The sequence below is a fragment of the Sturnira hondurensis genome, unplaced genomic scaffold (genome assembly GCF_014824575.4).
Source record: "Sturnira hondurensis isolate 20B ecotype Veracruz unplaced genomic scaffold, ASM1482457v3 Scaffold0009719, whole genome shotgun sequence".
NCBI classification, from domain to species: Eukaryota; Metazoa; Chordata; class Mammalia; order Chiroptera; family Phyllostomidae; genus Sturnira; species Sturnira hondurensis.
Window position 1 is genome coordinate 17,702,350 of NW_028082350.1, and position 18,141 is coordinate 17,720,490.

The 18,141-nt window shown below is 47.4% G+C and overlaps 1 protein-coding gene across 7 annotated transcripts in view; it reads right to left on the reverse strand.

Moving 5' to 3' along the window:
- POSTN (periostin) overlaps positions 1–8,721 on the reverse strand; it is a 30,350-nt gene extending 21,629 nt beyond the window's left edge. For all 7 annotated transcript variants that reach the window (XM_037057684.1, XM_037057683.1, XM_037057682.1 and 4 more), the window contains exons 1-5: positions 8,423–8,721; positions 7,085–7,183; positions 4,720–4,784; positions 2,932–3,089; positions 670–834 (exon numbers count right to left, since the gene is read on the reverse strand). In XM_037057684.1, coding sequence (XP_036913579.1) covers positions 670–834; positions 2,932–3,089; positions 4,720–4,784; positions 7,085–7,183; positions 8,423–8,709 — 774 coding nt within the window. In that variant the 5' untranslated portion in view covers positions 8,710–8,721. The remainder of the gene's footprint in view (positions 1–669; positions 835–2,931; positions 3,090–4,719; positions 4,785–7,084; positions 7,184–8,422) is intronic.
- Between the last annotated feature and the right edge of the window lie 9,420 nt (positions 8,722–18,141).

Consider the following 18,141-nt stretch of genomic DNA (forward strand, 5'->3'; position numbering starts at 1 on the left):
CGTGTTAAAAAAAAAGAGAAAACAGGGCCAGGAGAGAACACAGGTACAGGCACACTGAGCGTAGAAAGCATGAGACAAAAGCACTCTTTCATTTGAGTCGTTGCTTGTATTCTTTTCTTTCTTTTATAACGATAGTAATCAGCATTCTAACGTAGAGTGCTAACTTGCATAAAAAGTCTCAATAGCCCTAAAATAAGTTCTGAGAGAGGAAAACTAACGCTCACTGCGGACACGTAACGGACCCTGTCCGAACACTGTCCTAAATGCTGCCTCTTCAGTGATCCTTGCTGTGCCCGGACGTTGGGCTGTTGAAGGAGCCCCACGAACTTGTAACTTTCACACAGGATTTTTATCAAACACACAAGAACCTACGTCAGCACAGGAGCCAGAGGCTGAAGAGAGGAATTCTCATCCCCTGATTACTCTTTGATAAGTTCTCTGATAAATTCTTAACTATTATTTTTCTCTGGTTACGGTTTTTTCAAACACATTGCTACTAAATGTCCTGCCGAGATCGTCTGCATCTACTGCCGATTTCACTGGTTCCTCACCATCACTCTCTAGCAGAAATCAGTGGCTGAATCGACAATGCACCTGCCCTAGGACATAAAGAGCACCGAGACACAGGGCAGTGTTGCTCAGACGCGCCCTGTTCCCTACGACACTTACCCCGTTAGGATAATGGTTGATGAAAAGTCCCAAATTGTTGTACATCGAAGGCACAATCATGCCGTTTTTTAAGTCCTTGGTTAACATTCTCTTATTGACCATGTGGCTGTGTAAGGCGTTCAGTAATTCAACGTTCACATTGCTCTCCAAACCTCTGCGAATGTCCTAGGGAAAATTAGGGTGACAGAAGTTTATTTTACTGTGGCTCATTCTTAATCGTCTGATAATGACACCATCTCTGCTCGCATTACTTTCTCATTGCATTATCTGACTGGGCAAACAAAATTGGCATAACTCGTTTTATATTATTTCAGTTGATTAAGGAATTTTGTTAGTACTGGTACTCAGTTAAGGTCCTGAATCTGGTAGAGTGTGCGGGCACTTTTAGAGACGAAACAAAACTTTCAATACATGTATTGATGAAGTGACCAACTGGATGTAATGTAAAGGCTTATGGGGATAGAGAGTGATCAGATATTTACATTGTAGGGAGCAATAGAACAAAAAGCATTCATGCGTTTACAGTATTTGAATCTAAGCAAGGATTTTGTGTTCATTCAGAAGCCAATTTAAGATTTCAAATGCCCTTTTTCCTTATTCAGTGGCGAAGGGTGCACAGAGCCACGGACGTGGAATGACAAGTCAGGTGAAGTCTCCCCCTGAAGATCCGGATCACAGGCAGCATGTGAACGTGAACTTGGCAAGGTCAAGGACAGGAGGAGGAGACGATGATGTCAGGGGTCAAACAAGGAAGGCCAGCGTTTGGAGGCTTGTGGACAGGCCCCGGAGAGGCGTGGGGGTGGGAGAGACCGGGTGACGGGCCAGGGTCAGCGGCCGAGCAGGCTGGGCTGGAGGAGAGCAGAGGCGTCCCCCCGCGGGGCTCACACCCACTTCTCAGATAAGCCTAAGAGAGACACTGAGAGAAGCACGGGCGACAGTAACGGGTACGGCTTTAAAGCCCAAGTGATGTGCAGATTGAACGGGCTGTGGGCAGGCACTGGGCATGGTGTGGCCTCGGGTCATAATAATTAGACTGGGCTTCGGGAAGGTTGACAGGGTGGCGGTGAATGGCAGAAACGGGGGTAGGAAGACTAGGAAGCAAAGGGTGTGGGTGACTAACTGTGGTTCGTAAGAGTTGGGGAGAGAGCAGTGGGGTGACTCATCGTCTTCAAGTCCAAACACTGTCAGTTATTGGGGGGAAGCCAGCAGAAAAGCAATTGTTTATGGGGAAAAAGTGGCATATGTTTCAGATACCCTTTTGTTTAAAGAAACAAAGTTGTACCCAAGGGCAACATGAAGATGGATATTAGAAACACTCCCCTGTGGCCCTGAGGGCAGCAAGTACAAGAAACACAGGTTTCGGGGTTACTGTCCCAAAGTGAGCGCTGACGTCACTGGAGGTCTATGCAAAGAGCCAAGTGGACTCCCGGCCAGACTTCCCTACGGCCCGCCCTTCAGCACGGGAGGCGAGGAGCCCGCACGGAAGGGCGGTGGGAGGTGGGTCGGACACCCCCGGGAGCGAGCGCGCTGCGCCTGTGCCGAGGGCCGTTGGCCGCACCGTGGACGACGGGCAGTGTGGCGCTGTCTGCCGGAGTCTGTCCACATCCGACCCGGCGTTATCAGACTCCGGTGGTGGTTGCGGACTCACCTTCATATCGACTAGAGAGGGGAAATAGGTCCCCACGCCAGCGTCACGGATCTGGAAATCCACTCATAATCTGGTGCGTTGTAAATCAGACCATTCACAACACATCTGAGGATCAGATGTGCTGTTTACAAATACTTCATTTATTCATGTGTGTGTTTATAAATCTGTCAATCTCTGAACAGCCAATATTTCCATGTATACTTAAACTAATAATTGAGTATATCTATATAATATAACATAATAAATTTCAGATGTCCCCCGGCTTCTTAACTTACCTTTCTACTAGAGATGTCAGTTACAATTACATGTACTTTCTCAGAGCCAGGAAGGAAAGAGGAAAGGAGTAAAATCGAATAATAATAAGTGCTCGTTCATTCCATTCCTGGTGGGCCCTTTTCGTCCTAGGCCATGAAGCACTGGGGAGTAATTTCACTTATGGATGTATTAAAATGATTTCCTCCTTACCCTCCAAAACTCACCCTTTTATGCATCTTCATACATGCACGACACAAATATATGAAACTTCTATTAACTAACTTCCAAGTTAACCAAGCAATGAAAATGAAGTAACAATACCAGCTACGATAATCGTATTAGTAAGAAGGATGAATTACAGGGTCCAAGTTGTCCCAAGCGTCGTTACTTGGTGCAAAGTACGTGAAGGACCCTTTTCCCTCGATCTCCTCTCTCAGCTTGGAGACGTCGGAATAGCGCTGCGTGGTGGTGGCTCCCACGATGCCCAGCGTGCCGTAGACGTGGTCGATGGGCATCACTGAAACCGCAGAGCAAGGAGGCGGACTTAGGGCTTTATGTCGCAGCTGTGTTTCCCAAGCATCCAAACTCCACACGAACTCCCACAATACATGGGACCGGTCACTTTAGCAGTAAAACTCACCAAGTGTACATGAAAGTTGGCCTTTTAATGCCAATCAATGAAAGGCTATTGAAAACTACACACCTGTATGTACATCCCTGTGAGGAAAATGAATTTTAAATGACCATCCTGGTCTGACACTGAGTCTGTTCAGGTGTCCTTCAATGCGCTCTGCTATACTTATCAGTAAGTATTTCTGATTATTTCATGGCAAAGGTCACATTTTCAGTCATGTTGCCTTAAAGTTCCTAAACAGCATAATATTGTAGGTATAAGAATATAATTTTTACAGATTTGGCTGCTGAAAAACATAGGTAGACCTTCTTCTTTTAACCATCCTTTGAGGAAGAAAATAAGTCAAAGTCTCCAGCATGGCCAGGACAGTGCCCTTGAGCTTCCAGAAGGAAGATTAATATATGAGTGTCCACCTAAGACTGGTGTGGCCCACTCGTCTCTATAACTCTATCACATTCAAAAATAAGTCTGGTTTGTACAATAGCATCGGACAAGTGATTATCACTTTTGTGACTATAGTAAGACTAGGTGACATCATTAACATATTAAATGACAAAATCAGGAATTAAAAAGACCCCAGCAGAATGGGGAAAGTGAGTCAGCACTCACAGGTTCCGTGCAGCGGGTCAGGGCCCCGTGCAAGCCCCGTGCTCACGTGGGAAACACAAACTGCTGAGATAGACCTGTCTTGAGATGGCCTGGGTGAAGAAGGCCTGGGATCAATTTTAACTGATTGCATATTAAATTATAGGCTACTGATATGACATGATCACTAGTTACAGTAACCGAAGTTCAGGGCCCACGGAGTGAGGTCTTTGCCTGCACATCCTCTCAGCTGCTTGGACCCACGTGGCTTATGAAGCCCCGTCTGGGAGGTTCACAGTCAGACAAAGATGCCTGGACTGGAGGCTTCTATGGGCTGGTGTCCACGCCGCTGAGAGAGCCCAAGGCTGTGCAGCCTCAGAGCAAGTGGGGTGGGCTTCCCCCCTTCCCCAGACAGGAGAGGCTGCTGGTGGGAGGAGAGGGTGGCCAGAGGAGAGGGTGACAGTTGGCGCTGACTATCAGGAGAGCTGTCATTTCAAAGAGGAAAGAGATGAGCCATTCTTTCTTGAACTGGCAGAATTTTAGGAAAACAGCTTTCCATAGGAGAACCATTATAAACCCAGAGCTGTCTGGTTAGTAAAGGGGGTCCTCAGCCAAGTGGCCAGTTACACCTGTTTCTAGACAAGTTCCAGGGGAGGAATTTGGTGGAGGGAATCCTGTTCTTGAAGGAAAGTTGCATTGATTAATTTAAGCTTTTGTTGCCTTGTCCAGAATTTAGTGCATGCAAAACATGTTTTATCCCTTTATCACCATGATAAATTAATGGTTAACATCAATATGAATACATGGGGGTGTAGCTAAGACTTAAATGATGCTAGACACACCCGGAGCTGACTTCTCTGCAAGCTTCCTTGGGGTTTTTCCTCACACACGCCAAGCTCCCCATCTCACTCAGTAACTGCTGTCTCACCTGCCGGGCAGCCTTGCATCCCCTCCATCTTCATGTACCCAGGGCAACATTCGTATAACACGGTCCTGCAGGTTGGAAGAAAATCACTATAAGAAGGAGACCTGACTCAGGTGATGAGCACACAACACCGGGCACAGAGGATGCGCTGCAGGATTCTATTGACTCCCCCCAAATTTCTAAAGCAGTTGTTCACCCAGAAGACAGACAGTTCTATCAACTGAGTCAGCGAAGGTGTCATTGGAAATCTGAGCAGCTGAGAGTACACAGAGGTCAGGCGTTCTTCCCGTCAAAACTGCTGACTTCCTCGGTTACCTGAGGCGAGCAGCTGGTGTTTATTCCAGAGCCCAGATGTAAATGTGCTTGTGAAAAAAATGAAGCTACTTTGGGGGAAAATATGCTAATATAATTAAACAAAGGAGACATTGTTGTATTTCTGGCAACAAGCCAGGCTTCAAAACAGGAAAAAAAATGTCATGGAAAGCAAGAAAGAATCTTGGCATATGCCTGGTGTAAGCTTGGCATCTCTAATATATTTATATGGTTAATATAGGATTACATCACATGTCTTCCCTTCCAAGGAGAATACAGTGAAGATTTCAGAGAATAGGTCTTTTCTCATGTAGCGAATGTGCATCCCAAACATGCCTCGTACTAACTAAGAATAGAAAGAAGGAAGCTACTTGAATCCAGAGCCTAGGAGTTCCCAGCTGGGGCCTGCCATGCATCCTGGTCAAGTTCATTGCCAGCCACTGCTGACTTGTAATTGTGACTGCAAACATACGAATGACTCCCAAGTCTACCTGATGTCTGGAAACTAATGGAAATGATGTCCAGGCCAAAAAGTAGCACCAGCTGAAATGCTATGAAGCCAGTGAGTGGGAATGGTTAGTGACATTCTTCGGGGTCCTGCCCTGGTTTACCATGGGGCGTCTTGAATGTGTGATCCTTATTTGGAAAAAAAAATAGTCCTACAAATCTTAAATAGGCATCTGCTCACAGCTCCTTTCCCCATCTGCATATATCCATTAGTTTTAAACAGTTCAGATACAAGGACAATTGTGTGTTGTTCAGCAATTTCATATTCATCCATTCAATTTACCTTCAGAAACTCTGTAAGTATGAAACCCACACTTCACCCATAAAAGAAATGAAGACTCTAAGAGGTGAAATGACCCCATACTTCCTGTCTGTGCTAATATTTTAAATTTAAGAATAGGTTTCTGATAACCCTCTGACCCTCCCACCATAGTTAGAGTCATCAGTGTTTAATGAGGATGTGCTAAGCAGGTCTCCCCCGCCCCTTCTCCCCACACCCAGCCACTCCAGGGGTCTGCTCTGTGGGCGGTGCCCTAGTTAATGGGAAGCAAGAGGTCATTGCCACTATTCTCTTGACTAGGGGGCATCTCCAATGTGACATCCTCTATGACTCGGTGCTGTCATTTCAAAAGGAAGAATTGGGACGGTGTGTGCAGTTCTCGATGTTTACATACCCAGGGTCCTATTTTTTCTGTGAATACTTATTAATACAGCCAACCAATAAGCATGTCTATCAAGTAATAAAACATGGTTTCTAACTGTAAGTTAATCAGTGAAATCTATAACTAAGTTAAAGAGTAATCGTCTTTTTTACTTTTGAATGAGTGAATATTTTGGTGGGTTTTGGGGACCCCTGGGAAACTTGGGGACCCTGGGACCCCAGCTTGGAATAGAATGGCTGAATTAAATAAAGAGATGAAATTCAAATCCTTTGCAACTTGAAATCTGATAAAAACTCTGGGGTCAGTTGGAGTACTTTAGATAATTTCTAAATGGCTGTAGGGAAACATTTATTTATGCCTCAAAGCCCCTGCTATTTCAGATCACTTTGTTCTTCTGGCACAAAAAGTGAGTAGAAATGACATAGTCCGCCCCAGCTGGTGTGGCTCGGTGGCCTGAGTGCCAGCCTGCAAACCAAAGGTTGCTGGTTCCATTCCCAGTCAGGGCACATGCCAAGGGCTGCGGGCCAGGTCCATGGTTGGGTTGCAGGACAGGTAACCGACTAATGTTTCTCTTCCTCCCTTTATCCCTCCCTTCTGTCTAAAAGTAAATAAAACCTCAAAAGGAAAGAAAGGAATGACCGAGTCCGCCCTCGACCCCGCACTGTCCACGTCGCACTGCCGTCTGCCTGTGATGTGCTGTCTTTGGGCCTCCTGACGCTGGCCCAGGATGAGTGCCCCCCGTGCGTGGAGAAATGCAGACCGAATCCCCCAACTCGTGTGTGTGACCCGTTCTTTAAAACCAAAACCCTCACAGTTCGGGGGAGTATTTTCAAGGAAAACGCAGCGCATGCCCCGGGGAAGGCCCCGGAGAGAAAGGCGAGACTCACGTCTTCTTCCCGCAGATGGCCCCCTGGTACCAGTTCCTGCAGGTGCTGAAGTATTTCTTCTTGGTGCCTAGAATCTGCTGAAGCGCACACACATTGGGGCTTGAGGGGCGGAAGAGAAGAAAGAGAGTTATGTTCCGATGGCACCTAGTTTTACTCAATGGTCACAGGTGAGGCGGACAAAGGAAAACAAGTCGACGAGCGGGTCTGATCTTTGGAGACGTGAGTCTAGCCTCGCACAAACCTGATTCCTGGTCCAGTCCCACGGAGTCACCGAGAAGACGAGGGCGAAGAAGGGACAGACCCTGAGAGCAAACTGCCAGTGCCCCGAGGGTTCCCCTAAGGGGGCGGAAAGCCTCCAGCTCCGTGGAGCTTCCTTTCCACGTGTCTTAGTGCTTTCGACCGTAAAGAGTCCACCGACCTCTGTAAGCTAAAGGTGGGCTCCTGTCGGCGGTGGGGGGGCCTTCAGGGCCCCCCGGAGCCATGAGAGGTTGGAGAGTAGAGGGACCAGTTGCACTACAGCCCACACAGCAATGACTGTGAAATTACTGTTTTACCCTGCGATTTTCCAGTGAGTCGCCACACACATGCGCGAAGGTAGCATTCAATAACACGGCCGCACACAGGGAAATTCAGTTTTTCAATGGGACTAATAGACCAGAACATCCTCTGCCAGAATTTTAAGTGTCTTTTCCCTCTTAAAGAGGCAGAAGTCTTGCTTGCCCTGGAAGGCCAGGCAATACGAGAAAGCCTCTAAGACACGGGAGGAAGCGCCAAGGTCCCTTTCAGAAAGCAATGTGGTTAAGACACTAAATTAGGGCATAACTTTTACAGTGCTAAACTGTAGGTGAATTTTTCCTAAGAAGCATAAACTTTTTTTGCATTTTTTACCAAATCTAAAATTTGAAAGCTTCTTAAATTCTTAAAACAAGCCAGAGAACTGCATTACCAATTACTTAATTTTTAGACAGAACTTAAGTAAAAGCTTCCCTAACATCCTGTGAGATATCTCAATGCTGTTTACCTAATGACAGCCTCTAACCACAGATTTTTTAATCTGGAAGACCTCACCCCAGCTGCTTTGGGGAGAAAATAAAAACACAAGTCAGCAGAATCTACCCTGTTAAAGGTTAGATTAGAACAATGTAACATTTCCTAGAAAGCAATTATACACAAGTTATGCTGTGAGAAATCCTTAAAGTTCAAAACGCATCTGAGAACCATGGAATATCCAGGGCCTCCTTTTCCCTATTAACTTGTCATAAGGAGAAACAGTGTGAGTCCACTTGTCTGGACCCCAAACAAAGGAGGGGACAGAAAGCTGTTTGATCCCCCACTTACCCCTTATCCCGGGCCCTGATCCGGCTGTGAGCCAAGATCTTGTCATAATGGCCGTTGGCGTTTGCAGGGTTAACGACGGCCAGCAGCGGCAGCAGCAGCAGCGCCAGTGTGGGTAGGGAAGGAGTCATCGTCAGCCTCTGCCTCGCAGCACCTCCCCAAGAGGACTGGCAGCGGGCGTTGGAGAGCTCCGCGTTTATATACATGCGCAGCGTGGGAGGGAGTCTGAGCAGAGGGGTCGGCCGCCAGCCCGGGCTGAAACCTGCTGGGCTGGGGCTGCTGAGCCCCATCCGGCCCCTTCTGACTCAGAAAGAAGATACTTGCATTAAGATGATCTCTCCTTATTGCTGGTACCTAGCTCACTGTAGGCGCCTATCTCAGTGTTATTCCGCAGTACACTTTAGAGGGGTCTTTCGATGAAACCCAACTTCGTTGGGGTTGGAAGGTTCAGTCTGCAACTGGCCTCTTTTGGGGGGTACAAACTGTCCCTGTGCTGGGTGACGTCACTGTTTCATCTCACCACCTCTTGTCACAGTCAGTTCATGTCAGAAGTGAACAGTTACTATTTTTTTTCACCAGAAAACAAAGGAAGATGTAAATCTGACAAAGGAGCCTCGGGCTGTTGATTCAAACCAGCTGTCGAGTGGACTTAACACTTCCCTTCCCATAGACCCTGCCGGCAAGACCCCTTCTAATATCAAGGAGTCTCCACAGCTACAGTTAACTTTGTGGACGGAGTGAACAGAACCCACTTCTGGCAAGCCTCCCTAACTCTTGAAACAAAGCAGAAGAGGAAACCATTTGGGCTTTACTGTTTATTCATAGCATACTTCCCCAATGCTGGCAATCTGGAGGCAGCGCACCCTCTGATAACCCCGGGGCTAAAGTGCCCCCTGCTGGAAACCGGCATTACTGACATGACTGGAACAGGATGTTTAAACACAGATCAGGAAACGGGGGCCTTGCCAGAACAATCCCTCTGACTTTTCAGGAGTGACCACAGGCTCTCAGCGTTCCCCTCCGCAATTCCTCACCAAGGGGCATGCATTCTCGCCACTGCACACAGGGATAGATAGGCCAAAGCTGCAGGACATTTGGGGTAAAAGAAAATCCGAATTTCAGAAGTCGGCCATGAGCCAAAATGATAACCGCAAGGAGTCTCCTTGAATAAACAAGCCACACACTACCCCAAAGTCAAAGTGGATGTAATCCAAGTATTTCTTGTGGCAAAGGGCTCCCGCTGTGGAGGTACGTCTGTTTCGCTTCCCCACGGGCGATGTGGAGAAAGCACACACCAGACCTCCATGCTGCCCAGTCGGAAGGGCTGGCGGGGGAGGCTGGACTGGACCAGAGAGAACCCACCTATCAGGAGAATCATACCGAGCTTGCTACGGGTAATAAATAATTCTTCAACTCGCCGCTCGTTTGCTAAGAAAACCTGCAATGAGACGGCACATTCTGAGATGCGATTCAGCTGGCTCTTTTCGGGTCGCAAAGTTTGGTAACCGGGTGGACAAAATAAAACAGTGATTCAAACGGGGCACTGGAGCCCTGGCCAGTCACTCAGTTGGTTTGAGTGACAACAAAGGTCAGGGGTTCAATTCCTGGTCAGGGCACGTACCAAGTCTGTGGATTCTATTCCCAGTTGGGGTGTATATGGGAGGCAATCAATGGGTGGCTGTTTTTCTCTCTCTCATGTCGCTCTTTCTCCCTTTTTCTCTCTCTCCAAAATAAATACGTCCTAGGGTGGGGATTAAAAAAAAAGGCAGAGACGAAGAGAAGATGTCATTAAAGGTAAATTATATTCTTTGCCTCGTGGGAAGAAGAGAATTAACCTATTACTTATATTCCTGTGGATGAAATTACTCTAACTTTACCTGTATGTTGCAGGCATGCTTTGCACAGTAGGATTCCATTACTCTTATGTTGCACGCATAGTAGGGCATCAGTAATTGCTTCCTCAGTAGGGTGAAAACTTACATAAATAATTTCTACTTAATATCAGCAAATTATCTGTTAGAACATTACTGACAACATAATTATATAAAAGTCTTCAATTCCAGACTGGCCAGACATTATAATGTGGATTACTTACTTTGTTAAGACATAATAACAGAGTTTTGGATTTACAGAAAAATAAAATCAAGCTTAGAACGGAGAAATCTCACGAACATCACCACCACAGATTTTCTCTTTGGTGGTGTGCTCACTACTATTATTCAATCCTTTTATACCTTAACTGTCTATAAGCTCTGACTCGATGAAGCTAAAATCTGCCCGAATCCAATGTGGTTTGATTGGAGAGCCAGTGATGGGGTAGAGCGAGAAAGAGAAATAGACACGGATAATACGTATTAAAAGTAAAAGGGCTTTTTAGATACAGTCCAGAGGAACGACAGATAAACATAAGAATGATTATAGGAGCGAAGACGAATCAGCGATTTCCTGACATGTCACCTGCTTTAACAGTGCCTGCGATGCACTGAAAACACAGTGATTCTTTTCAGGAAAATGGTGCCCCCTTGTTCCTTGTGACCCCGGCGTCACCCTTCAGTGAAAGGACAGGATGAGCCGTGGGAGTGGGCTGGTCCCTTCCCACAGGAGACGCGGGGCTGAGTTCGGTAAAAAGCAGGAGACGGGCACACCCAAGACACAGACATTCCCTCCATCTTTCTTTGCGGAGTGTCAGACGCGGGCGCCCTCGCCACATCCACGAGCCTCTCACTTGGAACGTGTCTCCGTCCCCACGGATGTCCGCAAGTGCTAGCGCTCAACCCACAGGCACGCACCAGACAGAACACCGCCCAGAGTGGGGGGGACCCTGAAAACAAGGCCGCAGTGCACCTGCAAACTCCACACACACTTGGAGGCTGGAGACTATTCCGACAGGAGGAACATTTTGGGTAGATGTGAAAACATTTGAAAGCGCAGCAGCTTAAAAGGCTGAGCCCAGCCCAGAAATGTGATAACGGTGGGAACCAGTCCAAGCACCTACTTAGCAGAGGCCCGACTTCAGGGAGGCTCACCCTCGATGGGGTCCACGGCTGACAGCGTGGGGCGGGGGAGGGAGGGAACGGCGAGTTCCAGAGAACGAGGAGAACTGATGGTCTAAGTCGGAGAGAAAACAAAAGTCTGGGAGGAGTATGGTTCTCCCCCTCCAGGGCACTCATCAAGCCCCCTCTCTCTCTCTCCCCATCCCGCCCCCCCCCAACACCAAGCCCCTCGCTTCCCCTTCACGAAAAGACCCTGCCCCTGGACCAGCCACATCATTGCCTTGGTGGTCTGAAGAAAGACTGAAGCCTTGAGACTCTCAGAGTTGCAAAGTTCGACCCGGAGATGGAAGTCATGAACGAAGAAGCGACCGTTATTATGCGATCGGAGAAAATGTCGTGTGTCTAAAGTCTGAGACGAGGGTGTCCAGCTCTGCAGCTGCTAATTCGCGGCTGCTCCCGAATTATCCCACAGAGCTTGTCGGGGGGCTCTCCGCCTCTGGCGACTGGGAAGGCCCTGGGACACGATGTCACCAGCAGGCAGCCGAGGTCAGACTTACAGTCTGTGGCATTCGGCACAGCTATGGACTCAGAACCCTGGACGCTCAAGCCAAGTTCGATTTCATGGAACAGAAATATCCTCGGTTATCTGCCCCGAGTAGCCGAGCCTCTGCTTGTTATCGTGCTACCCCCCCCCCCACTTCCCAAGGCCACTTTGCTTTCTTACTGGCCTGTGTGTGAACTGGGGGAAGGCCTGGAAGTCGAGGCCGCACATTCTTGGGACAGCCTCGCCCTGGCCGGCCCCTCCGTCCTGACCCTGCCTGGTTCCGGGGTTTGTAGAGCTGGGACCTGACAGAGACCCTGTGACCTTCCTTCGGTTCCTTTCAGAGAGGGAAGCACCCTCTTACAATGATTGGATTATGCTGGGCTGAGCCAACAGTAGGAGGAATTGGAATTGAACAAAGGTTAAACTTTGCAGTTTTTCCCTTTATAAAAATGCATATGGCTAAACTACAACCCAATAACAATGCCCAACTTCAAGGGGTTGAAAGGGCACCGTAGGGGCTCAGAGGTGCTGGTTGCTGACCCATCGTAGAGCCTAGAAGGGGTGCGACCTCCTGAGCCCCCTCGTAAATTTATTTCCAGAGGATTCCGCCTCTACTCCTGTCGAGCTTCCAGAAACACACCGGCCTCACAGAGCTGAGCTGATGAAATCGTGCTGGAGAGAGAAGTGGCTAGCTTGACCCCACAGTGAGAGTTCAGGGTTGCCTCTTGAACGTTCCTTCATTTACAAGGAAAGCAGGAGGGATTTTTCAATAAACGTGGGTGGTGTGCTGTCCAGGACAGACCTTACTCTCACCCGAAGTAACCATGGCAACTGTGCGACCCCGCCAACTGTGCGACCCCGCCAACTGTGTGACCCCGCCAACTGTGCGACCCCACCTGAGCTGGGTACTTTGGAAATCTTCCCGCTGGCTGTGGATCAGCCGCCTGGCTGGTCAGCCGCAGGAGTTTCTCTGGAGCCATCTAGTGGAGAAAGCCCAGGGTACACTTCTAGACCCACAGGCGACAGGAATTATATTTCGATTCAAACACAAAGTCATCTTAAACTCTTTACATGCCTATACAAGTGCCAAACAACTAAAGGTTAACGACTGTCTTTTGTACAAATGACTGTAAAGCTTCGGGGTCCCAGAGGCCGGGCTCCGGGGTGGGGGCTGGGGGGTGGCTGTTAGCCGGGGCATCTTCGTGGGGCTCTCCAGCGTGGGGACCTCCGAGCGGCCCTGGTTACCTGTTACAAGTCGGCTCAGCTCCTTGGGGGGGGGCGGGGAGCAGCACCTTGGCCCCACCTCTTCTCTGCAGGGGGATAACACATTGGTGGTCGGAACAGACCGGCTTTTGGGCCTCGGGACTCGGGTGAACCTGGAAATGTCACCGGCGTCCGCTACCCTGTCGCAGTCAGACACTGCAGGTGGAAGCACGAACCACTCGTGGTTACTCTAAGTTTATTTGGTTGTCAGAAAATCACTGCGCTGATCGCGCTTTCTCTTCCCGTGTTTCTGGGTTGCATTGCTCTTTGGAGTTTTGCGGCTCAGATTACAGATAGTATAAAACACCTGTTCACACGGGCAGGAAAGGCTTTGAGCTGTTTGAAAAGAAGCAACTTTAAACAATGCACGACCATTTAGAAACTATTTGAAAATCAGGACGCAGGACTCCAGACTGGGAGACTTTGGTGTTGGAGCCGCAGCTCAAAGTCTGTGGCTTTTAGCCACCCCTAGCGGTTGCTAGGAAAACCTCCGGCGATTTTTTAAAACTTTAAATCAGTGTTTTTTAAAGATGCATCTTCACAGAGCATTTTATGCTGTGTGATGCTATCACACATGGTAGAAGTTTTTCAGTTTAAATATTCACTTGTTCATTGCTAGTGTATATATGAATAAAATTGATTTTGTATATTGATCTTGTATTATGCAACCTTGGATATTCTCTGTGTATCATGTTACTGATTTCTACCTAATTCCACCTGGTCCTAGAACACCCTACATATAATTTCAGTCTTTTGATATTCACTGTGGCTTTTTATGACCCGACATACGGTCTGTGCCATTTGGTAAATGTGCCATTTCGATAATGTGAAGTGTCATTAACATCGAATTGGTGGGAAGTGTTCATTCTTGGGGAGGAGTGTTGAGAACTATTCTGCCCGGTCCCCCAGGGGGCAGTATAATTGTCTGCTTAGGAATTTATTGGTACGTTAAGACCAATCATGTGTGCCATTACCAATAAACAGAAATCAAGCTTACCTGGTGCTCACAGCCTGGGGGGCTTCCAGGAGGAAGAGGGCTCACCCAGGATCTGGTAAGCAGGTGAGCACATTGGGGAGTGGCTGAGTTCCCGTTTAAAAGGTGGGACCAAAGGGCGGGAAGTTCCCCAAGAAGCTGCCCTGTTGGAAACCCCAGAGGGCAGAGAGCAGACCTGTGGCCCCTCCTGACAGGTCCCCCAGGGAGTCTGGGGGGGGGGCGGGCGGGAGACGAGCCTCTTCTTGATTTTTGCAAAACTGTCCGATGCGTTTCCTCCTGCACTCCGTTCTTTCCATTTCATTTCATGTGTTTCGAACCTCCGATATTGAGTATGTTTTTTTTGGATTCTTCTGTCTACTTTATAAATTGACCCTTGAAGAATGATGAATTGTAAATCTTTAACTCTGATAACTGTCATTGTTTTGAATTTTGCTTTCTCGTTATTAAATTAGCTGACCCAACTTTCTGTAGACTTGGATTTAAACAGTAGGTCTTTTTCTCTTCTGTTTCTCTATGTTTTATTTCCAGCTGTATTTAGATATAATTCGCCCGGAACACTACGTGAGTTTAAGGCGCACCAGACAATGAGTTGATACAAAGTACCACTGAAGGCCCATCCTCCACCGCACACGGTTACCACTCGGTTGTCACTCCAATATGCACAGGAAAGCCTCACTCTCCCGACCTCTTTAAAGTAAACGCAGTCGCTTTATTAACTGCAGTCACCACGCGAGTCTTAACTCCCCGGGTCTTACTGTATTCATCTCAGAGCCCAGCGTGCGCGCCCCGGCACCAACACCTGCCCCTTTGCCCCGCCCTCGTTTCCTGGCAACCGCCAGTCCGCTCTCTGCCGCTGTGACATTGATGTTTCCAGATTCCCTCTGTGTGACATCACACAGCGTTCGTCCTTCTCTACCTGACTGACTTCACTTTGCACGGTGCTCTCAAGGTCCGTCCGTAGTGTTGCAAATGACAGGACTGACTCCTTTTCGTGGCTGAGTAACATTCCTCTGTGCTCCGATATCCCCGTCGCTTTCCCTCGAGTGTTTAAGCTTTCATACTTTTACTCTACATACTTTTGTTGCTGTCCCTTTAAATTTTAACAGTAAATATACATTTTTATTTAACACAAAGGCAATGGAGAGGAATGAAAGAAGAAGAATGAAGAGAAAATGATCTCCACTGAGAGGCAGGCATGCTATGAATCTCCTAAGTTTACTTAGACTTTTTCCTAATTTGTCCTACCAGGATCTCGTGTCAAACGAACAAGGTCAGCTCACTCTTACCTTCAAAAATAACCGCTGGTGGAGAGGAGAGTTCTCCTGCTTCTCAGAGAAAGCACACTTCGGCGGACAAAATTCTTAAAAGAAAAGAGGCAGAGGAAGCCTTTCATCGGGTGTGAGTCACGCCCCACCCAGCACGGGAGGACTGGGAGGGAGGGAGACTTTGGAAAGGGGGAGAAGGGCAGCTTTCTGGGGACACGCCCGGGCTGCATTTCCCCGCTCGGCCTTCACACAGGTTCTCTCTGTTCGGATCAAATGAACTGGGTCATTACCATGCTACAGGCTACACCCAGACTCAATCCTTCCTACCTTCCTGCTTTTCAGGAAGGTAACCATGTGAGGTTACATAACACGAATTTTTATTAAATTTATTTTTTGACTACACTTTACATCCAATATTATTTTGTATTTGTTTCAGGTGTATAGCACGGTGGTTAGTCAATCAGGTACTTTACAAAGTGTTCCCCCGGGTATTTCAAGTTCCCACCTGGCAACTTACACAGTTATTACAGTTGACTTCATACCCTGTGCTGCTCCTCACATCCAGGTCTGTTCTGGAACCACCAATCTGTGGCTTCTTCATTTTACCTTCTCCACCCAAAACCCCTTCCCTCTGGCAAATGTCAGTCTGTTCCCTGCATCCTCAAGTCTGTCTTATTTTGTTCACTTATTTTGCTCTTTAGATTCCACATGTATACAATAGACTATAACACGATCCTCAAAATCATCTGATCAAATTGCTTTATCGAACTAATCCCCCAAAACGTTTGAGTTCTACCTATTCTATCTAGTCAAGACGTTTGCGTGCTCACTGAATTGGAACCTGAAGGCATTTGTTCGAACAACTGACAGAACAACAAACTCCAGCTGGCGTGCTCCGTGCCGACATCACTTGAACGGTGGTTCTCAGTCCTGACTGCGTATTGCTTGTTTTCCGGGAAACGACTGGTTTTAGCTTCTGGGGCGATGGTCAGGCTACCTGCATTTCTAAATGTCCTCTGGTCAGGGTGAAGTATAGTTAGGACTGACGACCACCAACCCAGACATTTTGTGTAATAATGCTTAAAAGCCCCAGTGAGCTGAAATACAGCCACAGTAATCTCTTCCCTAAGAGATTAGGGAAGCGTTTACTTAATTTGTTAAGTAAACGCTCACATTTGTTAATGTTTAACACTGAATCCATAGATAAGTAAAAAGCCAATTGTTAGGGCTTTGATTACTAAAACTTTGTCAAAAATATTTTTATCTCCCTGGCTGGTGTAGCTCAGTGGATTGAGCACAGGCCTGTGAAGCAAAGGGTCACTGGTTCAATTCCCAGTCAGGGCACATGCCTGGGTTGTAGGCCAGGTCTCCAGTAGGGGGCGTGTGAGAGGCAACCACACATGGATGTTTCTTTCCCACTCTTTCTCCTTCCCTTCTCCTCTCTCTAAAAATAAATAAATAAAATATTAAAAACATTTTTATCTGCCGTACCCCGGGTTTGTTACTTGTCGACCCCATCTCAGGGGAGCTGAGGTGGTCTCGTCTCAGTGAGCTGGGAAGCCCCTAAGTCTTTGAAAAGAAGTCAAGTGACTTATCTTGATTTTACTGACACATTAATTAGGAAATATAGTAATTAGGGAGATCATTTGGAAGCCCAGAAATCAATGCTAAAACTAAAACAATGCGTCAAACAATGCTAAAACTAGCAAATAAGTGTATTATTATTTTCTAGTGTATCAGACGTTTAAGCTGGATGAGTTTACATATTTTCCTGGTGACTAGCTCAAAGTCAGCAAAGCACTTAATTGAGAATGTAGTGATGGGAAAATGTTAGGTTCTAACTGGTGCAAATATACGTTAACATGCCCCAAAATGCTGGCAGATCGCAGCTCTGAGAACCCTTGGAAAGAGTGCCATTTGGTGTAAAAGTCTGTCTTCTCTGTGAAGGAAAGTCTGAAAACAACCCGACAAGTATTTCAAATTTTAGGGCTTGTATTTTGGAATATTCAGAACAAAAATCAACAACGCTCTTTGGCAAAATAAAAAGTGAGATAAAAATAGGCCAAGAACTTGAACAGATACTGCTGTAAAGAAGACACGCCAATATATAACTGCTCGAAATCGCCATCCATCAGATAAGTGCAACTGCAAACCTCCATGGAATATCCCATCACAACCCTCAGGGTGATTTACCAGCAAGACCAGAGACGGCCAGTGCTGGTGAGGCCATGGGGGAAGGGGAGCCCTCCCGCACTTCCAGAAGGAAAGTGGACAGGGGCAGCCACTGTGGAGAGCAGTGCGGAGGCTCCTGAAAAAATTACAGCTGGAACTACCACGTGACGCAAAAGTTCCAGACCAAGGCATACATCCGAATAGATAAAACCGCCATCTCAAAAAGTCAGCTGCAGCTCCATGTTCATTGCAGCATCGTTCCATTATTCACAACAGCCCAGACATGGGAACAGCCTAAGGATCTACAGACTGGTGGGTGGATAGAGAATGTGTGTATACAGATAAAGAATGTACACACACACACACACACACAATGTCTGTCTGGGAAAAGTCTAGCAATCGTTAACGTGACGAGAACGCTTTGTGTGACATCAGCGTAACACAACCTGGCAGCCAAGGAGAGTGGACTGGAATGCGCATGCGTGAACAAT